This window comes from Carassius auratus, chromosome 5 (genome assembly GCF_003368295.1).
Source record: "Carassius auratus strain Wakin chromosome 5, ASM336829v1, whole genome shotgun sequence".
Lineage (NCBI taxonomy): Eukaryota > Metazoa > Chordata > Actinopteri > Cypriniformes > Cyprinidae > Carassius > Carassius auratus.
Window position 1 is genome coordinate 20,405,832 of NC_039247.1, and position 26,603 is coordinate 20,432,434.

The window sequence follows — 26,603 nt, forward strand, 5'->3', positions numbered from 1 at the left end:
GAAAAGAGAACAATTTCTGCTGATCAGTTCATAAGCCGATTGACCATCAGAATTTTCTAATCATTTTATATTATAGATTCAATTTAAAATAATATTGTAGTTGATTTGCATTTGAATTATATTTATTCAATGAATTATATTAATTTAAAAAATTCTGTCAAGACACATAGACAGTACTTCAGCAGGCTTAGTGAATTTCCTTCTGTTTTTTGCCCTTGGCATTATGCAGTAGTTGCTTCTTATACCCTGACATGTTCATTTACAGTTTGGCAGAGAATTCAAGTGGCTAAAAGTAAGGAGGTGAATTTCTCACGTTTTCATTTGTGACACAAGTGTCATGTTTGCATTGTTTCAGGGTGATGCACGATGAAGTGAGTGATACAGAAAACATCCGTAAGAACCTGGCTATTGAGCGCATGATCGTGGAGGGCTGTGACATCCTCCTTGACACCAGTCAGACGTTTGTGAGACAAGGTGAGTCGTGTTAACACTTCGAGCTGCCATCTGCCTGACACGCTGCTTTAAGCAGAACTAACACCTGAGTGACAGTGACAGCCTTGCTTTGATCCTCTCAGTTTCTGAATAATTCATGGTTTCACAGTTGGACAGCATTGTTTTCAGGATTGACAGAATTTCTGATGTTTTCAGTTGAGGTGTTTTCTAATGTATTAGAATCCAACCCTGTACTGGAGAAGCAGAAAACCAGGGATAATTTGGGGGGTCTTTACATGGAATGTATGGGATAGGAAATGACGTCAGCTCACCATAATAAAGTTCATGTTCTTTTGCAGCATGAGTGACAGGAAAAGCAATTTCTTTCGTTGACATTTCTTGTGTTTGACGTGCAACGCTCAAGCCCCATAAGATGAGAGGATTTATTATTATGACTTCCATGTTGCATTCTATCTACCTATCTATCTATCTATCTATCTATCTATCTATCTATCTATCTATCTATCTATCTATCTATCTATCTATCTATCTATCTATCTATCTATCTATCTATCTATCTATCTATATTTTATATACTTTTATTTATTTATTGTATTTAAATTTTTTATTTGTTTTATTATTCATCCTGATTCCTGCATACTTTGCAAAGTAGCTGTTATTTAACAATGACAAAGTTACAGTTAAATTGTACAGAAAACCTTCATTTCGTGTGTGAGAAGTTTTCAATTTAACATAGTCATCTTGTGCTTGATTTAAATCTTACACTTGTACAATTTTAATACAAATGGTTTCCTCTGTAAAATGTTTATTTTTAGCAATAATTATAGTGAGTTCTTGTCAAAATAGTCTCTCCAGCTTTTCAAATATGGAAACAAACAAACAAAAAAAAACTGTTATATAAGGTTATATGTATATATATGTATTAGATTGTTAGCATTCCACTCTACTGTCCACGATGTGTTTAGACGTTTTAAGCAAATTGTAATTTGCAAAATTGTTTGTGTGTGTGTATATATACACACACACTGAGTAAATAAGTACTATAAATGTAATCTAGTAAATAGATTCAGTTTCTGTGTTGTGTTGTCCTGAAGTTATAACATGTATGGATGCATACATTTGTTTTTCATGAACTTATCATTTCTAAATATGATTTCTTCCACTTGATTTAAAATCCACCATGTTTCCTTCTTGTAATCTTTTGTTTAGTGGTAAAGGTGTCTTTGATCTTTTATCATTTGTGTTGCTGTGGCTCTGTTGTCTAAGCTTATTGTGTCACTATGTTAATACTTTTGCTTTCTCTCTCTCTCTCTCTCTCTCTCTCTCTCTCTCTGCCTGTCTCTCTCTTCTCTCAGGCTCTTTGATCCAGTTACCCTCAGTGGAGAGAGGGAAGCTCAGTAAGGTGCGACTAGGCTCTCTCTCAGTAAAGAAGGAAGGAGAGAGACAGTGTTTCCTCTTCACCAAGCACTTCCTTATCTGCACACGCAGCTCAGGAGGCAAACTTCACCTGCTCAAAGTATTTTACACACATCACATGCACACATAATAATGCAATTGAACATGACATTCTACTGCACACCAGTCACTTAAAAAGATATATATATATATATATATATATATATATATATATATATATATATATATATATATATATATATATATATATATATAGATATATATATATTGACAGCACAGCTAAGACATAGTGATTATGAAGAAAACCCCTGAAGATCAATAACTTAGAACCCAGCAGCAAATATTTGATCATGGTAATGATGTCAAAAGGTTAATCATGTGTAATGAGGCTTGTGCTTCCCCTGTTAATTTTGTTCAGTCCCTACAGCCCTGTCTGGATTTTTGCATATTACTCCTCTCACACTTCTGTGAGGTTCTTTATGCTATTTTAATTGACTGGGTCAATCCTCACACAATTTCTGGAGCTGAATTTCCTCATTATCTTCAAATATCAGTATAACTAAGAGGGTTTAAAAAAAATAATTGTTGGTAACACTTTATAATAACTGCATGCTATTAATCATTATTTAAGCATTAGGAAACAGTTAATTCATCATTTATAAAGCATTAATAGACACTTATAAGCAGTTTATAAATACAGATATAAATGCTTTAAAAGCATATCTATAATGTATTTAATAATTGTTTTTTCATACTTTATTAGTGATCAATTTATAATTTCTAAATTAAGTATATCATTATTTACACACCAGTTTTTAAGGAGTTGTCAGTGGTTCATAAGATCACTTAGAAATTGTAAGTAAATGATTAATAAACTATTTAAATGTGCATTCATACATCTTTTTATTCAGACATATAGTAATAGTTACTTATAGTGTTAATAAATGGTTTATTAACATGTATTTCTTCTGTAATTCAGGGTTAATTCATGTAGTTGTTAGTTAACTATTTTTGGGAGCTTATCTAAAGTGAGGACTATTTATGCCTTGTAAAAGCTTTTACAAATGAGATTTAAAGGCTGTTAATGTTTCTATGTTTTGTATCACTGTGTTGTGTTTGTTTCTGTTTTTTGTTTAGAATATAACTGAGCCTTTAAATATCCTTTATAAATGCTTTACAAGGCATAACTAGTCCTCACTTTAGATGAGCTCACATAAATAGTTAACTGACCACTACTAAATGCTTTATAACTACCTGAATTTTCTACATTTCTTGTGATCTTATGAATCACTGCCAACTCCTAAATAACTGTTTTGTAAATAATGCTATACTTCATTAAGAAATGATAAATTGATCATGAATAAAGTATGAAATTACACATTATAGATATGCTTTCAAATCAAGAATAAAGCATTTATATCTGTTTTTATAAACTGATCATTACTGTCTATTAACGCTTTATAAATTATGAATTATCTGTTTACTAATGCTTAATTAATGATTAATAGTTTGCCGTTATTATAAAGTGTTACCTAATTTTTAAACAATAAATATTGAAGTGGTTTGTTTAATTCACTATAATAAATGTCTTCTCCACTGACCCAGTAAGGCAGACAAATTATGCATTTAATTTTTTGCGACATGCTTTATATGCATCACAAAAATAGAGTTATACAGTATCTTTTATTAATATTGAGTTTTTTTGCAACATGAAACTATTTGCTATTTTCATACAGTTTATAAAAACTTTTGCAATGCAGTACAAAATATTTTCTAATTTGTTTGATCCATTAACTAATCAATTTATTTTTCTCAAAAACACCTTCTTTTTTTTTTTTGTCCAGCTACATAATTACCAGTTATTACATTTTTGGGCAATTACCAAAGTAAAAGGACATTTATAAGCAAGCACTGCAAGGCTTTTGGAAAACACCTTTGAGATATCTTTGTACATTAAGATCCATCTCAAACCCAATAATCTAACAAACCATCAATATCTGGAAACTCTACTTTTGTGATTAACCTCTCATCCTAATGGTTTGTCTCTGGCAGCAAGGTGGTGTGCTGTCTCTGATTGACTGCACTCTCATCGAGGAGCCTGATGCCAACGATGAAGATGGTGAGCCTGGTTCTTTGACACACATTTTCAAACACATCAGCAGAGATGAATGGAGACATGCATCATTAGCTACATATTAGCCATTATTCATATACTGCAGGTTAATTAACTGTTATAGACAGGCCAGAAAAGAGTCCAAACTGTCTGCTGTTTGAATGTCAAATGGGCAGAGATGATAATTGTCATGGTTTGATTATCCACTTGAGGGTATAGAAAAAGACCCAAGGGCAAATTCAAAACTGCATCACAGTGACCTCTCTTGATTCATGAATTTGGTCCCTAAGAGCTAATAAACATCATCACCATTATTATTATGTAACTAAATAGAGATCACTTCAGTTCAATTAGTTTTTAATGCCATCGTTTCCTGAGTGATCCCTCAGGACTCGTAATTAGGATTTTCAAGCATGATTCATGTTTAAATGTAACCTTCTGTCTTTTTTTAGCTAAGAATTCAGGACAGGTGTTTGGTCACCTGGACTTTAAGATTGTGGTCGAGCCCTCAGATGCTCCTGCCTTTACTGTGGTATTGCTGGCACCGTCCCGTCAGGAGAAAGCAGCCTGGACCAGTGACATCAGCCAGGTGAGAAAGAAGCCACAAATCACCAACAGCACCCCCTCTGAGATTACAGACAACTGCTCACTGGTATTTTAACATTTACAGTACCATTCAAAAGTTTGGGGTTGGCAATATTTCCAATATTTGTGAAGGATGTCTTTTACACTCATATTTTAAATTGTAATTGGTTCCAATTCATTGTAACAGACCTCTATATGTAATATATCTCTCTGTCCATTAATCCCCCAGTCTCTTACAAACACAAAGAAAATACATTATGTCCAGTGTTTATTGACTGGATTAATTATGTTGTTCCCTGATCTCTGCTCCTTTTTGTGATCCCACAATTTAATTTCTGCTCTTTTGGGATATAGTGCATTGATAACATCCGCTGTAACGGCCTGATGACCAGCGTGTTCGAGGAGAACTCAAAAGTCACAGTGCCGCATATGATCAGGTAAGACAGACCTTTGTTTAGTGTGAAATAATGTGTGCTATGGGTCAGTGTTTTTGTAATTATAGGAGCACTTTGTAAAACATCAAAATGACTAAAAATAATATTTTAACCATTCAAAAATCACAGTTTTGAAATGATTAGCCCTTCAAAATTTTAAGTGCACAAAAATGTGTCAGGTAGCCCAAAACAATTTTTTTTAAAGGTACATGTTACTATTATTACTCTTCAAAAATTACATTTGTTATGGGCTTGTTAACATATTTAGCTACAATCCCTATCAACTGGGAAAATGACATCAGTGCATCTCCACTAATGCTTCATAATACCATCATAAATGCAACGTATACAGACAGTAAAGATGCTTTGGTTGTGCTCCTCATTAGATCCGATGCGCGTCTCCATAAAGATGATGTTGACATTTGCTTCAGTAAGACGCTCAACTCCTGCAAGGTTCCTCAGATCCGCTACGCCAGCGTGGAGAGGCTTCTGGAGAGGCTGACCGACCTGCGATTCCTCTCCATAGACTTCCTTAACACATTCCTGCACACCTACCGGATCTTCACCACCGCCATCGTGGTCATGGAGAAACTGGCTGACATCTACAAGAAGCCTTTTACCTCCATACCAGTCAGGTAATAGGACTCTTAAAGGGGTTAAAAATCACTTGCTAGAGCTGGGAAATAGAAATGAAAAATTATATCTGTGCTTTACAGCCTTTTGTTTACATGTCCAATATACATACACTGTGTATCTCAGCTTTTATCTCAATCATTTCAGCCATGCATATATTGTTGTTGAGTTGATTTCAAATGTTTAATGCAAGTAGAATACAGTAAATAAATAAATAATAGCAATAAACAGCTATTTTAACCTGCATACGTTTTTTTTTACTGAAAAATACATGGAATTTTTGGAAAATAGAACACTAAGACTTCTGTTTACATTTTTGAATGATGATACGAACAAACTGTTGAATCAATTGAACTGAAATGATTCACTGAAACGCACAGTTCAAACGGACAAATTAACCAACTGAGTGAACTAATGAAGTTTTTATTAATGAAGTTTAAATCACAGACACTCATTAAACAGATTTAAAATAATCACAATGCTTCTTCATTTTATATGGGCTTTAAAAATTTCATTTATATTGTAAATATTCAATACATCTGATGTATAGCCAGTTCTATAGTTACTGCTGCCAAGTCAAAGAAGAAATCAGAAATCAAATTTACGGAACCCAGAGAAGTAACATCTTTTATAATTCAAAATATAAAATGGTGTCCCTAACCTTCGCTGAAAATCCTAACCACAACGATCAACAGGATTTATTGGTTTATTTTTTCAGTTACTTTGTTTGTTGTTTGTGCACTGCTGTGAATCAGTGTGAGTAGGGCATTTATCTCTTCATACATTTGTCCTTTCAAATGGGAGAATGTGTTCTGTTTCAAAAGCACGTGTTCTGTCAGTTTAAATTGGTGCACGCTCAGTGACCTTTACCTAAAAAGCAGTTCAGAAAGCGTCAAAGTGCTCAGCAATTCCTCCTCCATTTTCCTTGAATGTTCAGTTTGCTTGTGCAGAAGGCGAACACAGACTGTGTACTGCACCTCAAGTGCAGATGCTCGTGGTCATTGTGAGTGCTGTGATGTTCAATGTGCTGTCTCTGATGTTCCTCATCCCCACACCTACTTTGCTGTCACACAGGGTCCAGTATCATTCATTTGACCGCTTGTCCATTACATCCATCTGCCCAGACTACAGCCTGAAGATCAGGAAGATAGCACTGGATCAGTCAAAGTAACAAACCCATCTCTCTGTTACCGATTCACTTTCACCTCTGTCCATTTTTCTACTTTATATCCTCACATTTTCCACTCTGTTATTCTTTATTTTTGGAGTGTTTGTCTTGATCCTCTTTTTTTGGTAGTTACAAATATGGGATTTTATTAAATCCTGGATTCTCCAAACTTCTGCACTTGCACAAATGCTGTCATCCATTGCAGATTTCACATCTTGCAATGTTTACCTGCTTTGTTACTGTTTTTCTCAATTTCTGAAAGCTGCAATCAATACTCCTCATGTGTTTCCACACGTGGAATGCGTCCAGCGCACTGTTTGACTAGTGTTTAATTTACTTGGAGCATGCAAGTATGAAGAAGAGAACATGAGAGATGTGCCGTTGTTGCTCTGCCATTTATGCCCCTTCATTCACTGTTATTTCCACAACTCAGATCCCTGGAGCTTTTCTTCGCCACCAACCAAAACAACCGCAGCGGGGACCACGTAAATGACAAATCCCCCAGACTGTGTCGCAAGTTCTCATCTCCTCCACCTCTCTCCATCCCCTCCCGTACTTCCTCTCCGGTTCGCATCAGGAAACTCTCTCTTAATTCCCCTATTGGCTCAAAAGTAGGCATCCTAGATCTGTCCACGACCTCTTTATCGGCAGCCAGTAGTCCAACCTCTGCAAACCCCACCATCTCACCCCCACCATCCAACAACAACAACAACAACAAGCCCCCTTTGGATCCAAGCCATGGACAAAGTCCATCCTCCCCTGAACAGAGCCCTGGGGATCTGGATGAGAATGCTGAGGTGCCACGAATCGATGCTCTCTGTGGTAAACTGCGACGCAGCATCAGGAGAGGTGAGCAGAAAATCATTTTTAGTGAGAGAAACAATTTAGCTCTGTTTTAAAACCTATGGAGTTGCCCCGCTGCCTTCTTCTGTAGGTGACTTCCGTTGTATCCTCTGAAATGAAACCTCACAAGTTGGAAGCACACATGTGACTGAATATTCTCCATAGAGTGCCCAATCCTGTTCCTCAAGATCTACCTGCAGAGTTCAGATCCAACCCTGAACCAGTATACCAGTCTGTATTTATCAAATGATCCCAAAGATCTCAATTCACTGGTTCTGTTGTGTTTAATCAGGGTTGGATCTCTAGGAACAGGATTGGACACTCCTGTTATAAACCAATAAAGGCAGACATGTTGTGAGCTACAAGCCAATGTTGTAATTACTTACAACTTTTGTAATTACTTTTACTTGTTTTTTTTCTATGAGCTTATCGCAATGCATTTTGGCATTGCTTTTTCGAGGAAATATGGCTAAAACGAAGTATCTAATTAAGTATAATTAAGATTTTTAATCTTAAAAGTCTTAGCATTGGGTGTGTGCCTATGATGCTTGTGTAGGTAGCCCACTAGGTTTTGGAACAGAGCAGTGTTTGGATGTTGGAAGTAGTTCAGCACACTGGCTGGATGGTAACGTGGATGATTATGAATATGAACTTCATTAGCTGGCTTTTGCCTTTAAAAAAACTTAATTTCATCTAGTCCAAGAAGTAGCTGGCAGGGTGAATATTGTGGGAGAGATTTCTGTAGCTGCTCCAAATAATAATGAAATCCACTTCATCATAATAACTTGACGGCCAAGCAAATGTGTTATTTTCTTTTATAGGCTATTAGTCTGACATAAAATCCAAGCGCAAATAAAGTGCAAACATGCTTGCATTGTGTACCTCCTTAATGCAAAACAGAATATATGAGATATTTGGTGATACACCCTTCATTTTGTGGTTATAACTTATACTGGCATCCAGGCAGCTGGGAATGATATAGCGCTTGCTTTATTCAGAAATATTCAAAGAATTGATTTGTGTCTTGGAAATGGGAATCTTTGAGTGTCTTTGGTTAGGCAGTGTGGTGTGCTAAGTACTAATAGTTTGCTTCTTGTGTTTGCTAGTTTAAAGAGATGTGCTTGTAGTGTTTTTCCCTCTTTCTGCTGTAAAACCACATATAGTTTTTATTGTGAACATTCGCACTAATAGTAAGCTTTCACACTGCATCAGATGAGCCACATTAAACCTTCTACTTTGCTTTGTATCACATCCCAATAAATGTCCCATAAAAAAAAGATGCAATTATTTTCTTGTTTTCGATTTTTTGAGCTTTTAAAAATCTCAGTATCGAGATAATCAGTCCCGTAGCCACAGGGAACAAATGTTACTTTGATAAAATTCAAATGTTTTTAAAGCAAGCCTACACAGATTATTTGTTATATGATCAACTGTGTAATATTTGTCTGTCACAGATGTGCCTTGTTACAAACCACTGGCCCAAATTATTAAGTTTCATTGTCTGTCAAATGATAAACCAGGCTTAAAAATTATTTAATTGAATGTCTTTAATCATATATATGGACCAGAATATTATATACATATTATTTTAGTAGAATTAAATAGTATTATAGTTTAAATTAGTTTTTATTTTTATATCTTCCATTTTCATTTAAATGTTAGTTAAAATTTTAGTAATCTTACTGTTGATTCTATATTTGTATTACTTTTAGATATGACACTGCTCTGCATCATATTTGCTGAATGGAATTCAATACTTGATTTTTTTTTTCTATTCTAATAAAAAAACAGTCCCTGTTTTGCTTTAGCATATCAGAGTTTCTCACAAAATATGGTGTGCATTTCATAGTGTTTTTGCTTTCAGCCTTTTTGTAAGTTGATGGTCTTGTATCATTCATTAATCACCAAAAAAGAGAGAGAGAGAGAAAAACAGCCAAAAATACATGGTTTCTGTCTTCCTCTTAGCCAGGTTAAAAATGTTTGGTAAATTCTCTGACAATTTTTACATGTATGAATGTTATAGTTATACTCGTTATACTCTAGTTATACTCCTGATTTCAAGGTTAGAATTATGGCTAGTGTCAAACATGGCCCAGATGTTTTCTGCGGCATCAGTGGGTGTTTTACTACATCCACACATTACCAGTTTGTGTAAGAGTATTTGTATTTCTGCACTTGTGTTTATGTAAAGTTCTTTGATATTAAATGGAGTATTTAAACATATTATTCCACTCCATTACAGTTTGTAAGTTAAATTATTAATTTTGAATGCTCATTTTAATCATTAAAACAATTATGAAAATATTGACATAAAAAAAAAAACTTACATGATGTTGATTGATATTTTTTACCTTAGCATCATCAAATTAGGTTACATTTGATATAAATTGTTTAAATTTTTTAATGGTGCCAGTGTGTAACCACCACAAAATCTCTTACAGTATATCAGTGTATCAACAACCACCCAGATCTTCCTAGCATCCGCATAGCAACTGCCTGGCCATAGTTATTTGCTGTATCCTGCTCCCTGCTCTGTTTGCTTGTAGAGCTGTTGGCCTAAAACCATTTTAATAAAGGGTCTGACTTCCCCTCAGGTGTGCTGGATTCAGTTTCTTTGGACAAATTTATTCCAGAGTCTCCACAAGGCAGTGAACCGGGAGAAATCTCTCCCTGTCGCTCACCCTCCACTCCACGCCACCTCCGCTACAGACAGTCAGGAGGTAAGCGTGCGCATGTCTGTTTGTGTTTGGCTCCCTTGGCAGTACAGGCCTCTTCTGAGAACGAGTCGTTGTTTTGCATGTATTGAGTAGCTGTTGAGGCATGTAGTTGCTTTTGTACTGGTCTTAAATCAGTTGTATGTGTCTTATATTTTCAGTTTGCATTTTAGAGGCGAATGCTGCCAAAATGTCTGATGGTTCCTCAAGTGAAACTTAGTCAGTGCCAGTTAGGGTGACCACCTGCTAATAAGCCCAAGGGGGGACAAGGGGTATGTTTCTGAGGGACAATGTGGGACACTGCCTTGTGCGGTGGTGCCCCCACCCCATGGGCAGACTCAGAATATGGGCATGCCCTATTCCCCTAAACATGTGTAATTGCTGATGTATGCTCATGACAGAATCGACAAATGCACTTCCACTTACGATTTACTTTAGCTATTTAATTTGATTTTTTTTTCATTACAATGTATTCACTTTAAATAAATCATAAAAAAAATGAAAAAAAAAAACAGTTTGAAACAGGACACATCTTCTCTTTTTTAATTGATGATGGCGGTGCCTCAGAGTCTCTTTCTCCATTTTTCGAATTGGAAAGCATGCATCTAAAAGATCCTTCCCAGTGTGTCTGGTATGCACGTGCGTGCACTGTCATGACAACAATGAAAAAGTTGACAATAACCTAGTCAGCAGTTCAACTGAGGGGTGGGTGTGGCAACAGTAGCGTGCTGAACTGTCAAGTAATGTTCTTTTGGCTGCCTGGGGCTCAAGGATACAGAGCGACCAACTTTTTTTGAGCAAGCATTGATTACACGTGACACAGTCTCAATTTGTGGAATGCATGAATTGGGCTTCAAACGCTGTTAAAACGCTGGTAAAGTCCAGCTCTGTTACTAAATGGCCACAGTCACAGTCTTGGATCTGAAACTATGAAACTATATATTAGGAGAGTCAGGACAGGAGTTGATTATATGTGACTTATTTCCACCAGCACGTAATTGGTTCTGAATGGCACAGATGTCGTTCCATCCAGACTGTTTGTATTGGGTATCTTTAGCATCTTCATTTTGTTCAACATAACACAATCAGATTATGATTCTGTATACAGTATATGGTTTATAACTGTGCCTGCTCTCTGTTTCCATGAAAAGCTGTTTCCATATGTTCACTGAGTTACTAACTGAATATGGTTACTAAAGAAAAAAATAGAAGTATGACCACTGGATTGGCAGAAGGACTGGTTATGTGATAACTATGGCTTTACTATGCATATAGTACTACATCCTGTGCTATACATCAAGGGGAAATTCATACAAGAATAAAAATTCTGTCATTATTTACTCACCATAATGTCATTCCGAACCTGTATGCACCCCCCCCCCCATAAAAAATGTATCTAAATATTAAACTATTGCATTATATGTATTCCATTTGAGAAATCACTTAGTGACTAAATAATGAAGGAATTTTTGAGTGACTTAATTCTTTGTAGGTCCCATCACCCCTTTTTGGTGATTTAGTGTTTTCTTTTTTAAAAAAAAGGATTATCGTTAAATCTGTTCTCCATATTTATTTATTTTTCTAGTCCAGTCAGCTGAGAACTCACGCTGCTCTGTTTCTCCAGCCTCTGCGTTTGCTATCGCCACAGCAGCAGCTGGACACAGCAGCCCTCCAGGTACACTGCCTCACTGACACAAGCCGAGAGAAACGCACAGATTCATATGCTCTGCCCTTTGCCTCAGAATTCTCTAATTGAAATTCACTATACACATACAGTTGTTGCAGTTTCTGCAGGTCTAGTAGCTTTTTCATTATCAGCACAGTGTTTAACATCATAACAGGAATAGCAGGCTCAAGAGTTACATGTTAAATTAAGGAATAATTTACTTAGATTAAACCATCAAAAAAAAAAATAACAACAAAACTGCATAACCTAACATTCTCTCATAAATACCATCAGAATTCTATTAATACATTTATGGCAATTTGTGGTTTCAGCATAACAAAATGTGAATATATTAAGGAGCTTTGATGTGTGTGTATAAAAATTATTCTTAATAACCTTGCAAGGTAATGCATAAAGCCTATAATAAAGAAAATAAGTTGCTGTTTGTGTAATCTTTATACTCACTGGTTTTACAATCTGAAATGAGAGGCTGGATCTTACAGGTCTGTTTGTATTACCCTTACAGTGTCTATTTTCTTTTGCAGTTTTTAACAATTCTGAGCGGACTTGTGACAAGGAGTTCATTATACGCCGTGCGGCTACCAACAGAGTCCTGAATGTCCTGCGCCATTGGGTCTCCAAACACTCCCAGGTCTGTCCGTCAGCATCACTTCTTCCGTAGCTGCTTGTATTACAATGTGCCTCACAGAACAGATGACAAATTGCTTGTCACAACATACCTAAAGCAGCAGTTGTCACACTCATCTGCCTCTCTTTCTTCCTCCCTGCGGCTTGACTGATATTTTATCAGCTTTACATTTTAGTCCAGGCTCTGGGTGTGAACACAAAGAAAGCATAACCTCTTCATACTTTTCATGTTATTTTCACAAGGAAAACATATTACCTTACATAAACTGAACCAAACTTGATTACCAACTAATGTATCAAAATGTTTTTCTTTAAAGAAAGGCTATTAAAGGTAAAGTGCGTATTTCTGTTCCAATAGCATCCAACCAAATGGATTTGAAAGAATAATGATTGTTTGAACATTTTCCCGTCTATCAGTGGTTGGACTGACAGATAGCCCTGGCCCAAACTTAGCCATTGGTTAATGTTGCTGAGTAATATTTTGAGAAGCCTTAGAGCCAGTGTTACACTATGACTAGGGGATACAAATGACTCTGAATATGCACATTCTGTTGGAATAGGAGAAAAAAAATGTAATGTGAAAAATTAGATTCTTTATCAGAACAGATTGGTCCTTACAGCACTTTCTCACCAATGGATGCTCTGCAGGAAATGGGTGCCGTCAGAATGAGAGAAAATCCACACAATTCCAGTCCATCAGTTAACGTCTTTTGAAGTGAAAAGCTGTGTGTTTGTAAGAAACAAAATGTAATTTTAATTTTAAAGCATCACTTACTGTAAGGCCAAAATATCAATCCATAATAGTGTAATAGTGACAAGTGAAAGTGATGTGACATACAGTCAAGTACGGTGACCCATACTTTGTGCTCTGCATTTAACCCATCCAAAGTGCACACACACACACACACACACACACACACAGCAGTGAACACACACACTGTGACCACACACTCGGAGCAGTGGGCAGCCATTTATGCTGCGGCGCCCGGGGAGCACCTCGCTCAAGGGCACCTCAGTCGTGGTATTGCCGGCCCAAGACTTGAACCCACAACCTTAAGGTTAGGAGTTAAACTCTCTAACCATTAGGCCACGACTTCCCAAAATTATAATAATAATATTAATAACGCTTCCTCTTGATGAAGTCAGCAAAATCCACCAAAATATTTGCTTAGCACTGTTTTGGACTGTTTTTGCTTATAAACAATGCTTTATCTGTTCAAATTTATGTCCTGATACAGATGAGACAACTTTTTAATTAAAGAAAGTAATATTATGAATGAAGGACATGTATTTAAGTCGGAAACAATGCTTTGAATTAAAGCAATGTCTAAATGATGCATTTGTTTCTTACAAACATGCAGCTTTTCATTTCACAAGATTTACTGGAGTTGTGTGGATTGCTCGTGGATTATTGTGATGTTTTCATCAGCTGTTTGGACTCATATTCTGATGGCACCCATTCACTGCAGGGGATCCACTGGTGAGTGATGTAATTCTAAGGTTGTTATAATGAAGAAACAAACTCTATATCTACACCAAAATCTACATCTTGGATGGAATGAGAGTAAAAAAAAATTTATTTTACATTTTGGGTAACTGATAGTTGTGGGTAACTGTTAAATTAATTGTGGTTTGTGCTCAAATCTAGCATGCGCTGTGCTTAATGGTCTTAATGCATCTTATGGCCTCACTGCAGCTCACTGTACACTTGTATCTTTATTGATTCAGGTGTTTTCTGCAGTACTTGGCATGCTTTCAGCTGAAAAGCCATATATTCATCATATTGATCTGTGTTATATTATGCCCATTAGTCCCTGCAAACTTTTTCAGGAGTCAAAACATAGGATATTATAACATTAATATTGACAACTGTTAAAAGCAAAACTCAAGTAGACACACACAGTCACAGGACCTCACACATACCCAACATAATTGCGTGCTGTAGTGGGAATAGTCTCTCATAGTGGGCTTTTAAAATAAACAGCTATTTTTCAATTTACTTCGCTTTGTTTGAGTGAAGGCAAAGTGTGGGCTAATTGCATTGATCTGTTTTAACCCTTTGCCAGTTTAGGCTAAGAACGGCCTGGCAAACTCACGCAGAGAGAGCTTGTTAGAAGTGACCTTTATGGTTGTGCAGGTGAAAAATGCGGATAAGAGAAACACGAGAAAATAAATGTTTACAAATTCTGGTTCTCCAGGAAGAGATGTGAAAAAATCAGCTGTTTAGGGAGTACCTCAAATGCATTCAAAGTATTATCATAATACATTATTTTAGCATTATTTATAAATTGTTATAGTATTTAGTAATATGTTGAATTAGCTTTTATTTAACTTTTTTTTTTTAATTTTGCTGTTGTAATTTGTTCTTCTTTACCTTCTTCTTATTATTATTTAATTATTTACTTTTGCATTTAGTAAAATTCTATTATATTTTAGTTATTGGCTAAGTCAACATTTTTCATTTTCGTTTAAGGTTTTACATACAGTAATATTAATTCTAAAACATATAATATTTTTTAAAAATTATAACGTAATATTTTATTTTATTCCTTCTTTATTTCTATTCAAAATTGATTATTTTAATAACAACACTGACGTTGTACTATGCATAATAAATCATGGCATTACCATGGTACTATTTGGCTCTTTTTTTGATACTTTAGGGACAAAACTGGAATGAGCAGCTATGTTCTGTTCACAGTAAAATGGTACCAGCAGCAGTATTATGATTTAGTGTGAATCACTGTTGGATCCAGAAGCGTTTATTGTAGGCTGCTGAATCTCTTTGAAAAACCCCCACAAGTGAATAAGAGGACTGAGGATTCAACTGCACTGTTAATTAGCACAGAGACCCTGCACTGCCGTCTCACCTCTCTCATCCTCTATCAGATGTTTACATCTTTTTCTCCTTCTACCATCTTCATAGCAAAAACAAACCGACCAGTTATGCAGATTCTGCTGCTTCTGCCTGGTGCTACTACTTTTGAATTCAGATTAATATTTAGTCAAAAGGCCCATACTGCAGGTTATACCAGCTTATCAGGATTTAGGAAGATAGCAACATGTTCCACCAACTATACCAGTAAGTGTAGAAACCTTACAGAATCATCAGAAATGACTAAATTGATCAGGTTCTTCTTCCTTGTTTTAAAGTTTCTGTTTGCAGGCAAATATATCTTAGGAAAGTAAAAAAAAAAAAAATTTAAAGAAATCTTCAAAATGGTAATTTTAATATTCTATCCAGACATATACTGTATAATGGGGACATACAAATGTACTGCATAACAGGAATAAGCAAGTGAGGTGTCCATTATGCTAACTATAGTCTAGCATATCAAACATAAGAGTACTTGTACTCTGAGAACAACACAGCACAAGCGCTCAAGTGCTTTATGCATTTGCATTTGAAAGACTGCACAGAATATTATGCACTAATTTACTGATTTGTTTAAATCATGTCACTTATGCTATTTTGGATATCTGTTCCTTAGCAGAGGAATATTTACATTTTTCATGTCAGGTTCAAAAACTGAAAGTATGAAAGTGCTCTAAACAAAGATGGTATGAACAATGATAGAACAAATAAGATGAAAGCTTTGGTCCCGATGGCCAAATGATTTCAACAGTAACCTTAAAGTGAAGGAGAAGAAACTATAAAGAACACTGACTGTTTAATAGATGTGGGGCTTTATCTAGCTAGAACTGAAGAATGCTTTAACTGTGACACAAGAGATTAGCCACCCACCTGCAGTGCTTGCAGGCACAGAGAGACAGAGGAAAGGCTGGGTTAGATGTTGATTAGTGCACTAGGAAACCGTAAAGCGGAGGTAGTACAGCTTCTGATGAGCACTAATGGAGTGTGTACAATCTAAAACACCAACACTTTCACACAGCATAAAATAATTGTATTAATCTGTGTTAATAATCTCTCTCTCTCTCTCTCTCTCCAGTTTAATTCAAAATATGTTCTCTGAAACAAGTCTTAAATATCACATGCTTGCAAAAGAAACTACTCAAAGATGCTGATTAATAATACTTTGCAGTCTACACACAAAATCTGCATTGGATTAATCTGCATTATTTAAAAAAAGATTTTAGAGTTCACCCAGTTGTTGATTTCGGTCATCTGGGGATGTGAACCCATCAGTCTTTTTGCTTTACTTAAATTATGTATGGGTCTCCATGTTTGTGGGACATGATTATATGTGTGTGGTGGGTTTCAGGACTTTGAAATGAATGGAGAGCTGAAGATGGGTGTGATCTGCCTGCTAGAGGAGGTGTTGAGAGACCCTGACGTTCTTCCCCAGGAGAGGAAAGCCACAGCAAATATACTAAGGCAGGTTATATAAGCACGGCCTCTCACACATGAAATTAAAGCACTTTCTGAAGGTTACTATGGACAGGACCATCTCTGAATATAAATGTACATCTTTTTTGAGATAGGGAAACATGAAACCTGTTAAAAAAAACAAAAAGTTGTGTTTTTCTCTCCAGTGCCCTTTCTCAAGATGACCAGGATGATGCACAACTGAAGATTGAAGACATTCTTCAGATGGTGAGCATATGTTATAGTCTTTGTATCTGCTTATGAACCACAAGAAATAGCTTAAGTGTCATTTTCTTTCCTGTGTTAACACACTATATGGACAAAAGTATTGGGACATACCTTATAATCACTGAATTCTGGTGTTTCAGTCAGACCCACCACCAAAGGTGTATAAAACTAAAGCACCTAGCCCTGCAGTCTGCATTCACGAACATGGTATTGTGATAGGGTGTCTCCATTGCAGTAAGTCAGTTTGTGAAATTCATTTCCTGCTAGATTCCATGTTTAACTGTAAGTGGCATGATTGAAGAGTGGGAGCATTTAAGAACAGCATCAACTCGAAGCAGAGTCATGAAGCGGAAGACTATGTAAAGTCAGAGTGGGATCATTCTGTCAAAAAGTGGGTGCATGGTGCATAAAAGTCACCAATGCTTTGCTGATTCCATAGCTGAAGATTTCTAAACTTCCACTGGTATTAATATCAGCACAAAAACTGTGAGGTAAGAGTGTCAAGGAATAGGTTTCCATGGCTGAGCAGCTTCATGCAAGCCTCACATCACCAAATACAATGCCAAGCGTCAGATGGAGTGGTGTAAAGCATGCTGCCATTGGACTCTCATGCTTCTCTGTTTAGCAGTCTGATAGCTGATGCTTCAGCATACAAAGACATTCTGGACAATGCAATGTGTCCAACTTCATGGGAACAGTTTGGGGAATGTCCTTTTCTATTTCAGCATGCTTGTGCCAGGTCGTCTCATCCAACATATGTACCTACATCACAAATGCTCTCCTGGAATGATGGGTAAACATTTCCACAGAAACCCTGCAAAATTTTGTGGAAAGCATTCCCAAACGAGTGGAGGCTGTGCTGGGGGACCAACTCCATATTATTGTCTATGTGTTTAGAATTTGTTGTCATTAAAGTCCCTGTTATGTCCCAATACTTTTGTCCATATAGTGTATAGGAGGTTGGGGCTCGTCAAATGGGCTACTGAACAGCTGAAAGACTTTCATTTACATCACATCTGTGAATAAATATGAATTATCAGATGGACAGAGGGGCAGACATACATGCATACTTGTCTCCTCCAATCAGAATTTAGAGCGTTAACCATCTGTTTTAAAACAAGGCTCATATAAGACTTTGATATAAGACACCCACGCCCTGCTGTCTCACACGTGCAAATAGATCTCATCACTTCAAATCATCTTTCTGTTCCACATCACTGTTGAGCAGCCACCTAAGGTTGAGATCTCAGAGGGAAGGCAGATTTTGGCATGCCTCATGAGGCAGCTTCAGGCTCAGGGACTGAATTGCATGTTCAAACTGCAAATCTCTGCACAGCAGGACTCTAATTACAACTTCAAACAGTGAGATGGAGCGCCTGTTGATGTCCACCATATGCAAAGCCAAGGCACCCAAAGACACACTCTAAACAGCATTTCCAGAGTATTTCCTTCCTGAAATATCCATGTATTAATGTAAATAATCATGCTATTACATTTCAAAGCCCTGCTAGTGATATTTGTCGAGTTTCAGCTTTGGATGCATGGTTTTGGAGGGCTTCCGTTTGGTTCAGAAAAAACGTAATTGGACTGAATAATGCAGGAATGATTTCCTGTATAATGCACAGTTACGCTTATTCCTCTGCTTATACTGTACATTTAATGGACATTGTATGAAGTACTATATGTTTTAAGATGACAGTAGTGAGTTACATCAGTTGATTTTAATGGTTCTTATGCACCACTGTTTATAGATATGCAGATAAATGTATTCACACACTCGCAATATGTGTCATTTCTAGCTGTCGAATCAGCATGATATTGTGCACTTTGCCATTAAAGAATGTTACATTGTCACAAGTACAGTTGTTCACAGAATAAAACACTTATATTGTTAAAGAGATAAGGGATCTATTTTTGTCTTTTTGGCAGCATGATTGTCCTGGTCACTATTCACTTTCATTGCATGTAAAAAAGCTGTATGAACACTCATTCTTTTGTGTTCCACTAAAGAAAGAAAGACTCGATGGAGAGTAAATAATGACATGAATTACCTTTTGGAATAATTATTCCTTTTTAATTTCTAAAAATGAAGACTTGCTTTTTTGGCGGGGCAGCGGGGAGACATGAAAACATAATTTACAAATACTTTTAGATATGCAGTATTTATAATGCCAGCAAGAGTTGTTATACATTTACAGTTCCATCTAATCACAGAACTGTTTATGTGTCTGTTCCTCTCATCCAGGCTGAATGCCCAAAGGCTGAGTGTTTCGAATATCTGTCAGCGATGGAGCTAGCTGAACAAATCACTCTTCTCGATCACATCGTCTTCAGGAGCATTCCCTATGAGTGAGTAGAGAATCAACACCGCACAGAGAGATGCCGACCTCAAGCCTCAAAGACACCAGAGAATAATGCATGAACAAATCTGTGTCAGGCTTACTGAGCATATTCATTATGGGCTTCAAAAAAGCTCCTGTGTTCATGAGAGAAGAAGCTTCAGCAGACACACATCTCTCACAATACACCGCGTTTTTGCTGTAGGGAGTTCCTTGGCCAAGGATGGATGAAGACAGACAAGACGGAGAGAACTCCATACATCATGAAGACAAGTCAGCACTTCAATGATGTGAGTATATACGAAAAAATATACCCTCTTAGGATACTGAAGTAATTAAGGATAGAAAAATTCTCTCTCTTTCGCTGTGTAGATGAGTAATCTCGTGGCCTCTCAGATCATGAGCCACACAGATGTGGGCTCTAGAGCCAGCTCTATTGAAAAATGGATAGCAGTGGCTGATATTTGCCGCTGTCTCAACAACTATAATGGTGTCTTGGAGATCACATCTGCCCTGAACCGGAGCGCCATCTACAGGCTAAAGAAGACATGGGCTAAAGTGTGCAAACAGGTGTGAGAAGCTGTGTGAATACTGTGCTATAAGGTTTCATATAGTAGATTAGATCAGTATGGCAAGGCATAATTTTTTCACTGTTGTTGTTTCTTGTCAAACAGACTAAAGCACTGATGGACAAACTTCAAAAGACTGTGTCATCTGAGGGAAGGTTTAAAAACCTGAGGGAAACTCTAAAAAAGTGAGCCATTGCTACATTTTGAAACACCTACATTATGATTACATAACTTATGCCTTGCATTTGACCTCATTTCTGCCTTTCTGCAGCTGTAATCCACCTTGTGTTCCATATCTGGGGATGTACTTGACGGACCTCGCATTTATCGAAGAGGGAACCCCAAACTTCACAGAAGAAGGACTGGTTAACTTCTCTAAGATGAGAATGGTAGGATATGACATCAAATCCTGTATTATTTTCTTAGGGATTAAAAGACTAATTACTTTGTGTGCAGATTTAGTATCTATGATATTTTTTAGCTCGACTAATAAATAATGCCACTTTGTCTGCAGATATCTCATATCATACGGGAGATCCGACAGTTCCAGCAAACTCCCTACAGAATTGAGCACCAACCAAAGGTTAGACAAATAATTCATATTCAGATCTGACATCTCCATCTATTCTTGCTGCTTCAATAATATTACTATATATAATTTGATTGATCTCAGATATGCATGCAGACAGTGTGCTGTCTGTACTGTTCATGATATTTGACTATGCAAAAGTGTAAAGAGACATTCATATTTTGGCTTTTATTTTTATTGTTATTATTATCATTATTATTTTTACTAATGTGTAGTTTTTGTAGATGCAATTTATTGCAATCAGTCCTTGTTAAATTGTGTATATATTATGCTATTTTAGTTGATTATAATGTCATGGCATGCATTTTTATTAATTCTTTACATTACATATTATTGTAGTTATTTAAATAAATATATATAGTACCAGTCAATAAGTTTAAAAATATATATTTTAAAGAAATTAATACTTTTATTCAGGAAGAATACATTAAGTTCGTCAGAAGTGATAAAGACATTTAGAATGTTGCAAAACATAAAAAATGCTGTTCTTATTAACTTTATATTCATCAAAGAATCCTGGAAAAAAAAGTATCATCGTTTCAACAAAAGTATTAAATAGCTGTTTTCAACATTGATAATAATAATAAGAAATATTTCTGAAGGACCGTGTGATACTGAAGATTGGAGTAATGGCTGCAGATTTTTTTCTTCTATATTTTAAAAACAAATAAATGCAACCTTGGTGAAAATAAGAGACCTATAACAAAATAAAAAAAAGTAAAAAAATTCTGTGCTAATATACAGTATTATACAGAGTTAACCATAATGCCATGTGACATTCACTATGATTATTTGTGTGCTTTTTACATCTTGCCAGGTGGTTGGAGAGCTGCTCAACTCCTTAATTTTATTTTTCTGCTTTGTATGAGTTAATAATAAATATCATGAAAAGTATGAGCATAATGGACTTCAGATGAATCACAAGACCCTGCACTTTCTATAGTTTTTGTAACTGTTTTAAACATTTATTATGTAATCTAATTCTACTCTAATTTGTAATCATGTGATCTACTGTTTTCGTATCCAGGTCACACAGTATCTTCTGGATAAGACCTTGATTATGGATGAAGACACACTGTATGACTTGTCTCTCAAGATTGAACCAAGGCTTCCTGCATGAACTACAACCTCAGTTCCTGGCAACTTCCATCTTGATGTGCTTCTCACTCTTGGGATCTTTTGAAGGCATGAAGCATGCCTTGTGTTTGAGGAAGAGGGACGTGAAGGAGGGAGGGAAAATGTCCATTTGAAAGTGTGGAAGGCAGAGGGTCCAGGTTTGGAGGAGAGTATTAAAGAGTGCTCACCATCACAATGTCCCCTGAAGGGTGACTTTTATCATGGAAAAGAATGTCAGATGAAAACTGACCACTGTCAGAGGTCAGGGTTCATGAGTGAGTTTAAGAGTCTAGCAGATGGATTCAGTCTAAATTGTGAAGAGAATGGGTGAAGATATGTAGCATGTACAGAAGTAGAGCTATTAGCCAGATCGTATGTAGTGTATTGTGGCCCACATGGGCCTGTGGCCCCTGGCACATCCCCTCATTGGTAATGGTAGTGGCTTTGTGCATGAACTAGACTGTGGGTTTGCTGTGTGCTTTGCCTCAACTTTACACTCCATGTGTCGTCCCATCTGCCAACAGCTGGCTGCACTCAACCAAAATGCCACATAAAATTTTTAAAAGATACATCAGACTTCTAAATAATGAGAATGTAGTAGCTTTCTAAAAAACTAACCAGCTCTAGATTATATTGATATTTAAAAAAAGCAACTGATTTATAAAGCACTCACATAGCTTCATTGTGCCTTCTCATATTCACAGAGACTTGTAAATGAAGCCAATGTCTCTGCGATGCTTGAAAGTTATGATATTAGCAGAATATTGGCCTCTGTAGCAAAGTGATGACAAAACGGTGATATTCATACTATTTAAACCTGTAAACGCAAATATAATGAGCATTTTCTGCAAAAATTCAGTATAAAGGCCCATTTATACCAAGGACGATAATGATAAAGATGTATTTTTAAGAATCATTCTAAATTCTAAGTCCACACTGCAACTATTGTGGTAAGAAATGGCGATATTGTTGAAATCACTTTCTGAATGTTTTCCAGCTTTTTGAATGAAAAAAACATCATACATTAAAGAGCTGAGCATTTTAAGAGGCAGACAACAGAACTGCAGTGCATGGTTGACATAAACAACATTAACGTTCTTTGGTGTGGATGCTTATATATTATCTCTATTATTATTGTTTTTAATGTGAATGGGCTTTAATGTTAAAATATCTTAAATGCCTCGGTGTGCAGATATAACACACTTAAATTAGGTTGACATATGCTTGTGCATTGCAAACTTTTTCTAATCTGATTTTACAATAATTTAGGGCTTTGCTGCCCCCTATTGGAGGAAAAGCTCATTATTTTTAAACGATTCTTAAAGGGGTCCTGTTATGCTTTTTCACTTTTTAATTTTAGTTGAGATGTAGTGTGTATGTTTGGCCATAAAAAAAGTTCTACAAAGTTACAAATCTCAAAGTCTAATCCAAACGGAGATATCGTGACTTCACAAAGCGTTCCATTAGAATATCGAATATGGAAATTTCGAATGGCTGTGGGGGTGGGGAGGGGTGAGGTCCTGGTTAAAACGCTTGGTTGAGTGCAGCAGACAAGACGACGACGACGAAGTGCTGCTGCAGAGTTAGTGCATCAGAGAAAATAAAGAAGAAGAAGAGCTGCTCTAGCATCAAGTTTTCGACATGTCTAAAGTTTGTCGCACACCAGACGAGAAGCGCAGCACTACGTCTAGATCAATTCTTACAACAAGTACAACACGATGTAGCTGGGTGCTGTGGACAGTTGCTGAACGGCACAGCCGGTGTGTATACACTCATAGAAAATAATGTGTTTGAATTTTAAAGACGTAGCTTGATGCAACTCTGCGCAACACTTCTCGTTCGGTGTGCAACCGTCTTAAGAAATGCTTTTTGTTTTAACCTCCGTGCCCAAACGTCTTTCTTTGGGTTTCCATGGTGCAATTTATTTTTAACTCTGTTCCTGAGCATTATTACCCCAATTTACTATTGTGTGCTGCACATTTTACTGAGAACAACTTCCACAGCATGAGGAAGTACAGTGCTGGTTTCGCCAAAAAACGTATGTTGAAAGACGAACCAAGGAGTATGGAAGTACTGAAACACAGTCTAAGCTGTTCACCAATCACAACGCACCGGGACAGCCAACCAATCACAACGCATTTCATTTTATGGAAAGCAAGCCTCAAACCCAGAAGTGATTGGGCCGTTTGTGCCAGGCTGGGGAGAAAGATACATTAATAATGTAAATTATGTGAAAAATAATGCATTTTTCGAGCCCCCAAGCATGAGAGCATGTTTTAGTACACACCCAAAACAAAATCAAGTCTTTGTAAAAGAGCATAATAAGACCCCTTTAAACAAATGACTGGGATCGAATTTTGACCCGCAAGTTCTTCAATAATCAATGTTTTCCTGCTTTTGAATATCATGACCCCACTGGCCAGCTATCCAGAAAAGAGGGTCTCTCCATTATTTGCATGAAAAATACAGTGATCGCATGTTGGAAAATGCATTGCAAGACATGTTTTGTGCTCATGTGTCATTCAGCTGCTGTGTAGCCTTTTTAAACTCTCTAGAAACCTCAAGTAAAACAGATACATACATATATTTAACTTTTCATCTAACTGCACTTCTCTATCTAAATACTTTGATCATAATAGCTGGATATTTCATATGCATAGATTGGCAAAGAACTGTCAAATTGGCCATATATATATATATATATATATATGTGTGTGTGTGTGTGTGTGTGTACATATGTGTGTGTGTGTATATATTATATATAAACACACACACACACATCTACCACTGTGCTGTATGAAGACAATGTTGTTTTGTCTGATATCTCCTTTCTTCAGAGTGGGATGGATTTCTATTATTTATTATTTATTTCTATTACGCATGAGAGCGTAAAGGTGTGAATGTGATCTCAGAGGTGAGTGGGTTGGAGAGGTGTGAGTTACACTTTCATCAATGTAGCGTTGTTATCTTTCAAATAAGTGTGAATCGGTAGTATTTATTTCCTGGCATATTTATTTGACCTTTTGTTGTATATACCGTGTTATTGTGGGTTTATGACATAATGTGATTTTTGTCCCCATCCATCGCCATTCGAGATTTCAGAAAGCACTCCTGTAATTGTTACCTTTTGCCAAATGTGTTAAGAAAATGTAGCATATCTGATTCATTTACAATCCTTTGTCCCTTTTCTCTTTTATTCATGGGTTTAGTGTGTTGTGTACACAGAATTGTTACTTTGGTATGTTGCATGTCTTTGCATGTTCAGGTTGGATTCCTTCTGTGAAAATCTGCTTTCTGTACATTTCCACATCAAACTGTTTTTCTTCCTCTTTATTTTATCACTGATTCTCTTGGAGAATGTACAGTATGGCTTCTGTGCTTAAATGCCATGGTTTCATTTCAAATAAACGAATCAAACTAAAAATGTAATCTACAATTAATTATTAATCAAATGATATATCAAATCAGATAGATAGATAGATAGATAGATAGATAGATAGATAGATAGATAGATCTTTTGTCCAGTTTTGGTGAGCCCTAGTCTCAGTTTCCTGCTCTTAGCTGATAGGAGAGGCACCTGGTGTGGTCTTCGCCTGTGTATCTGCTTCAAGGTTTAACATGTTGAGTGTTTAAAGATGCTCTTCTGCATACCTCTGTTGTAATGAATGGTAATGTGAGTCACTGTTGCATTTCTATCAGCTTGAACCAGTCTGGCCTTTCTCCTCTGACCTCTGGCATCAACCAAAAAAATTCATCCACAGATCTGCCACTCACTATTTGATTCTGATCTTTTCTCTTTTTTGGACCATTCTCTGTAAACCCTAGGGATGGTTGCATATGAAAATCCCAGCAGAACAACAGTATATGAAATACTCAAACCAGCGGTCTACAACCAACAACCATGCCACGGTCACTTAAATCTCCTTTATTCCTCATTCTGATGCTCAATTTGAATTTCCAGCAGATCCTCTTGACCATGTCTACATACCCAAATGAGTTGCTTGAACAGGTTTACCTAAAGTGGCCAGTGAGTGTGTCCTTATAGAGTAGCACTCTTGTCCTTTGTTGTCATGCAGATTCCAAGAAAGGGTTAAAAGGGTAAAAGGTACATGTATATGTATAGTATCGCCAGATGTGTTCCGTATCACTGGCATATAATTGAAGGTTTCCACTGGTTAAAGAGAGCTCAATAACACAGAGACGTGGTGACATGCTGACAGTGGAAACAGGACTGGCTGGAGAGATGAGCCAAGATTAAAGATATTACACAAGATTAAATTCTCAGGATCCACTAGAAGTGTTACCATCGTAGAGCCACGCTGTCCCATTGTAAACCATCCAAATGGCCACAGGTGATCATTTTAGTAACATATGGGCACCACTGTGTAAGACCATTTGCTGTAGATCCACTGTGCACTGTTTCTGATGTTTATTTCAATATTTCAAACAACATTGATTTCATGATTTGATGTGTGTTTATATTCCACTGTGATAGAGACCTGAGCGGTCAAAAGGATGATCACATCGAGATGTAAACAGAGGAGCTGATTTGGTGTCCAATCAGTGTCAATTCAGAGCAAATGTGTGAATTAAATATGTTTAACGGCATAAAAACAAAGGATAATAAAAAACAGTCTAAAAATAAAACTGCAAGGTACTGTACTAAAAGCAATATTAACTTCTGTCTACAACAAGAAGGATGGAGTTTCCCACACTAAACCAGTGTTACGATAACCCTGCTCGCTTGATGGGTGACAGCCCT

General features: G+C 36.6%; 1 protein-coding gene across 2 annotated transcripts in view; it reads left to right on the forward strand.

Annotated features, from left to right (window-relative positions):
* Window positions 1–25,259, forward strand: part of LOC113080372 (ras-specific guanine nucleotide-releasing factor 2-like) — a 60,715-nt gene extending 35,456 nt beyond the window's left edge. The window contains exons 9-28 of one of the 2 annotated variants that reach the window (XM_026252545.1): window positions 356–474; window positions 1,809–1,969; window positions 3,922–3,988; window positions 4,435–4,571; window positions 4,922–5,004; window positions 5,388–5,636; window positions 6,709–6,801; window positions 7,236–7,651; window positions 10,240–10,365; window positions 11,945–12,034; window positions 12,571–12,677; window positions 16,897–17,009; window positions 17,168–17,228; window positions 19,474–19,577; window positions 19,773–19,857; window positions 19,940–20,137; window positions 20,242–20,321; window positions 20,408–20,525; window positions 20,651–20,719; window positions 21,753–25,259. In XM_026252545.1, coding sequence (XP_026108330.1) covers window positions 356–474; window positions 1,809–1,969; window positions 3,922–3,988; window positions 4,435–4,571; window positions 4,922–5,004; window positions 5,388–5,636; window positions 6,709–6,801; window positions 7,236–7,651; window positions 10,240–10,365; window positions 11,945–12,034; window positions 12,571–12,677; window positions 16,897–17,009; window positions 17,168–17,228; window positions 19,474–19,577; window positions 19,773–19,857; window positions 19,940–20,137; window positions 20,242–20,321; window positions 20,408–20,525; window positions 20,651–20,719; window positions 21,753–21,845 — 2,569 coding nt within the window. In that variant the 3' untranslated portion in view covers window positions 21,846–25,259. The remainder of the gene's footprint in view (window positions 1–355; window positions 475–1,808; window positions 1,970–3,921; window positions 3,989–4,434; window positions 4,572–4,921; window positions 5,005–5,387; window positions 5,637–6,708; window positions 6,802–7,235; window positions 7,652–10,239; window positions 10,366–11,944; window positions 12,035–12,570; window positions 12,678–16,896; window positions 17,010–17,167; window positions 17,229–19,473; window positions 19,578–19,772; window positions 19,858–19,939; window positions 20,138–20,241; window positions 20,322–20,407; window positions 20,526–20,650; window positions 20,720–21,752) is intronic. The other variant, XM_026252551.1, reaches the window with a different exon arrangement.
* Window positions 25,260–26,603: the final 1,344 nt, after the last annotated feature.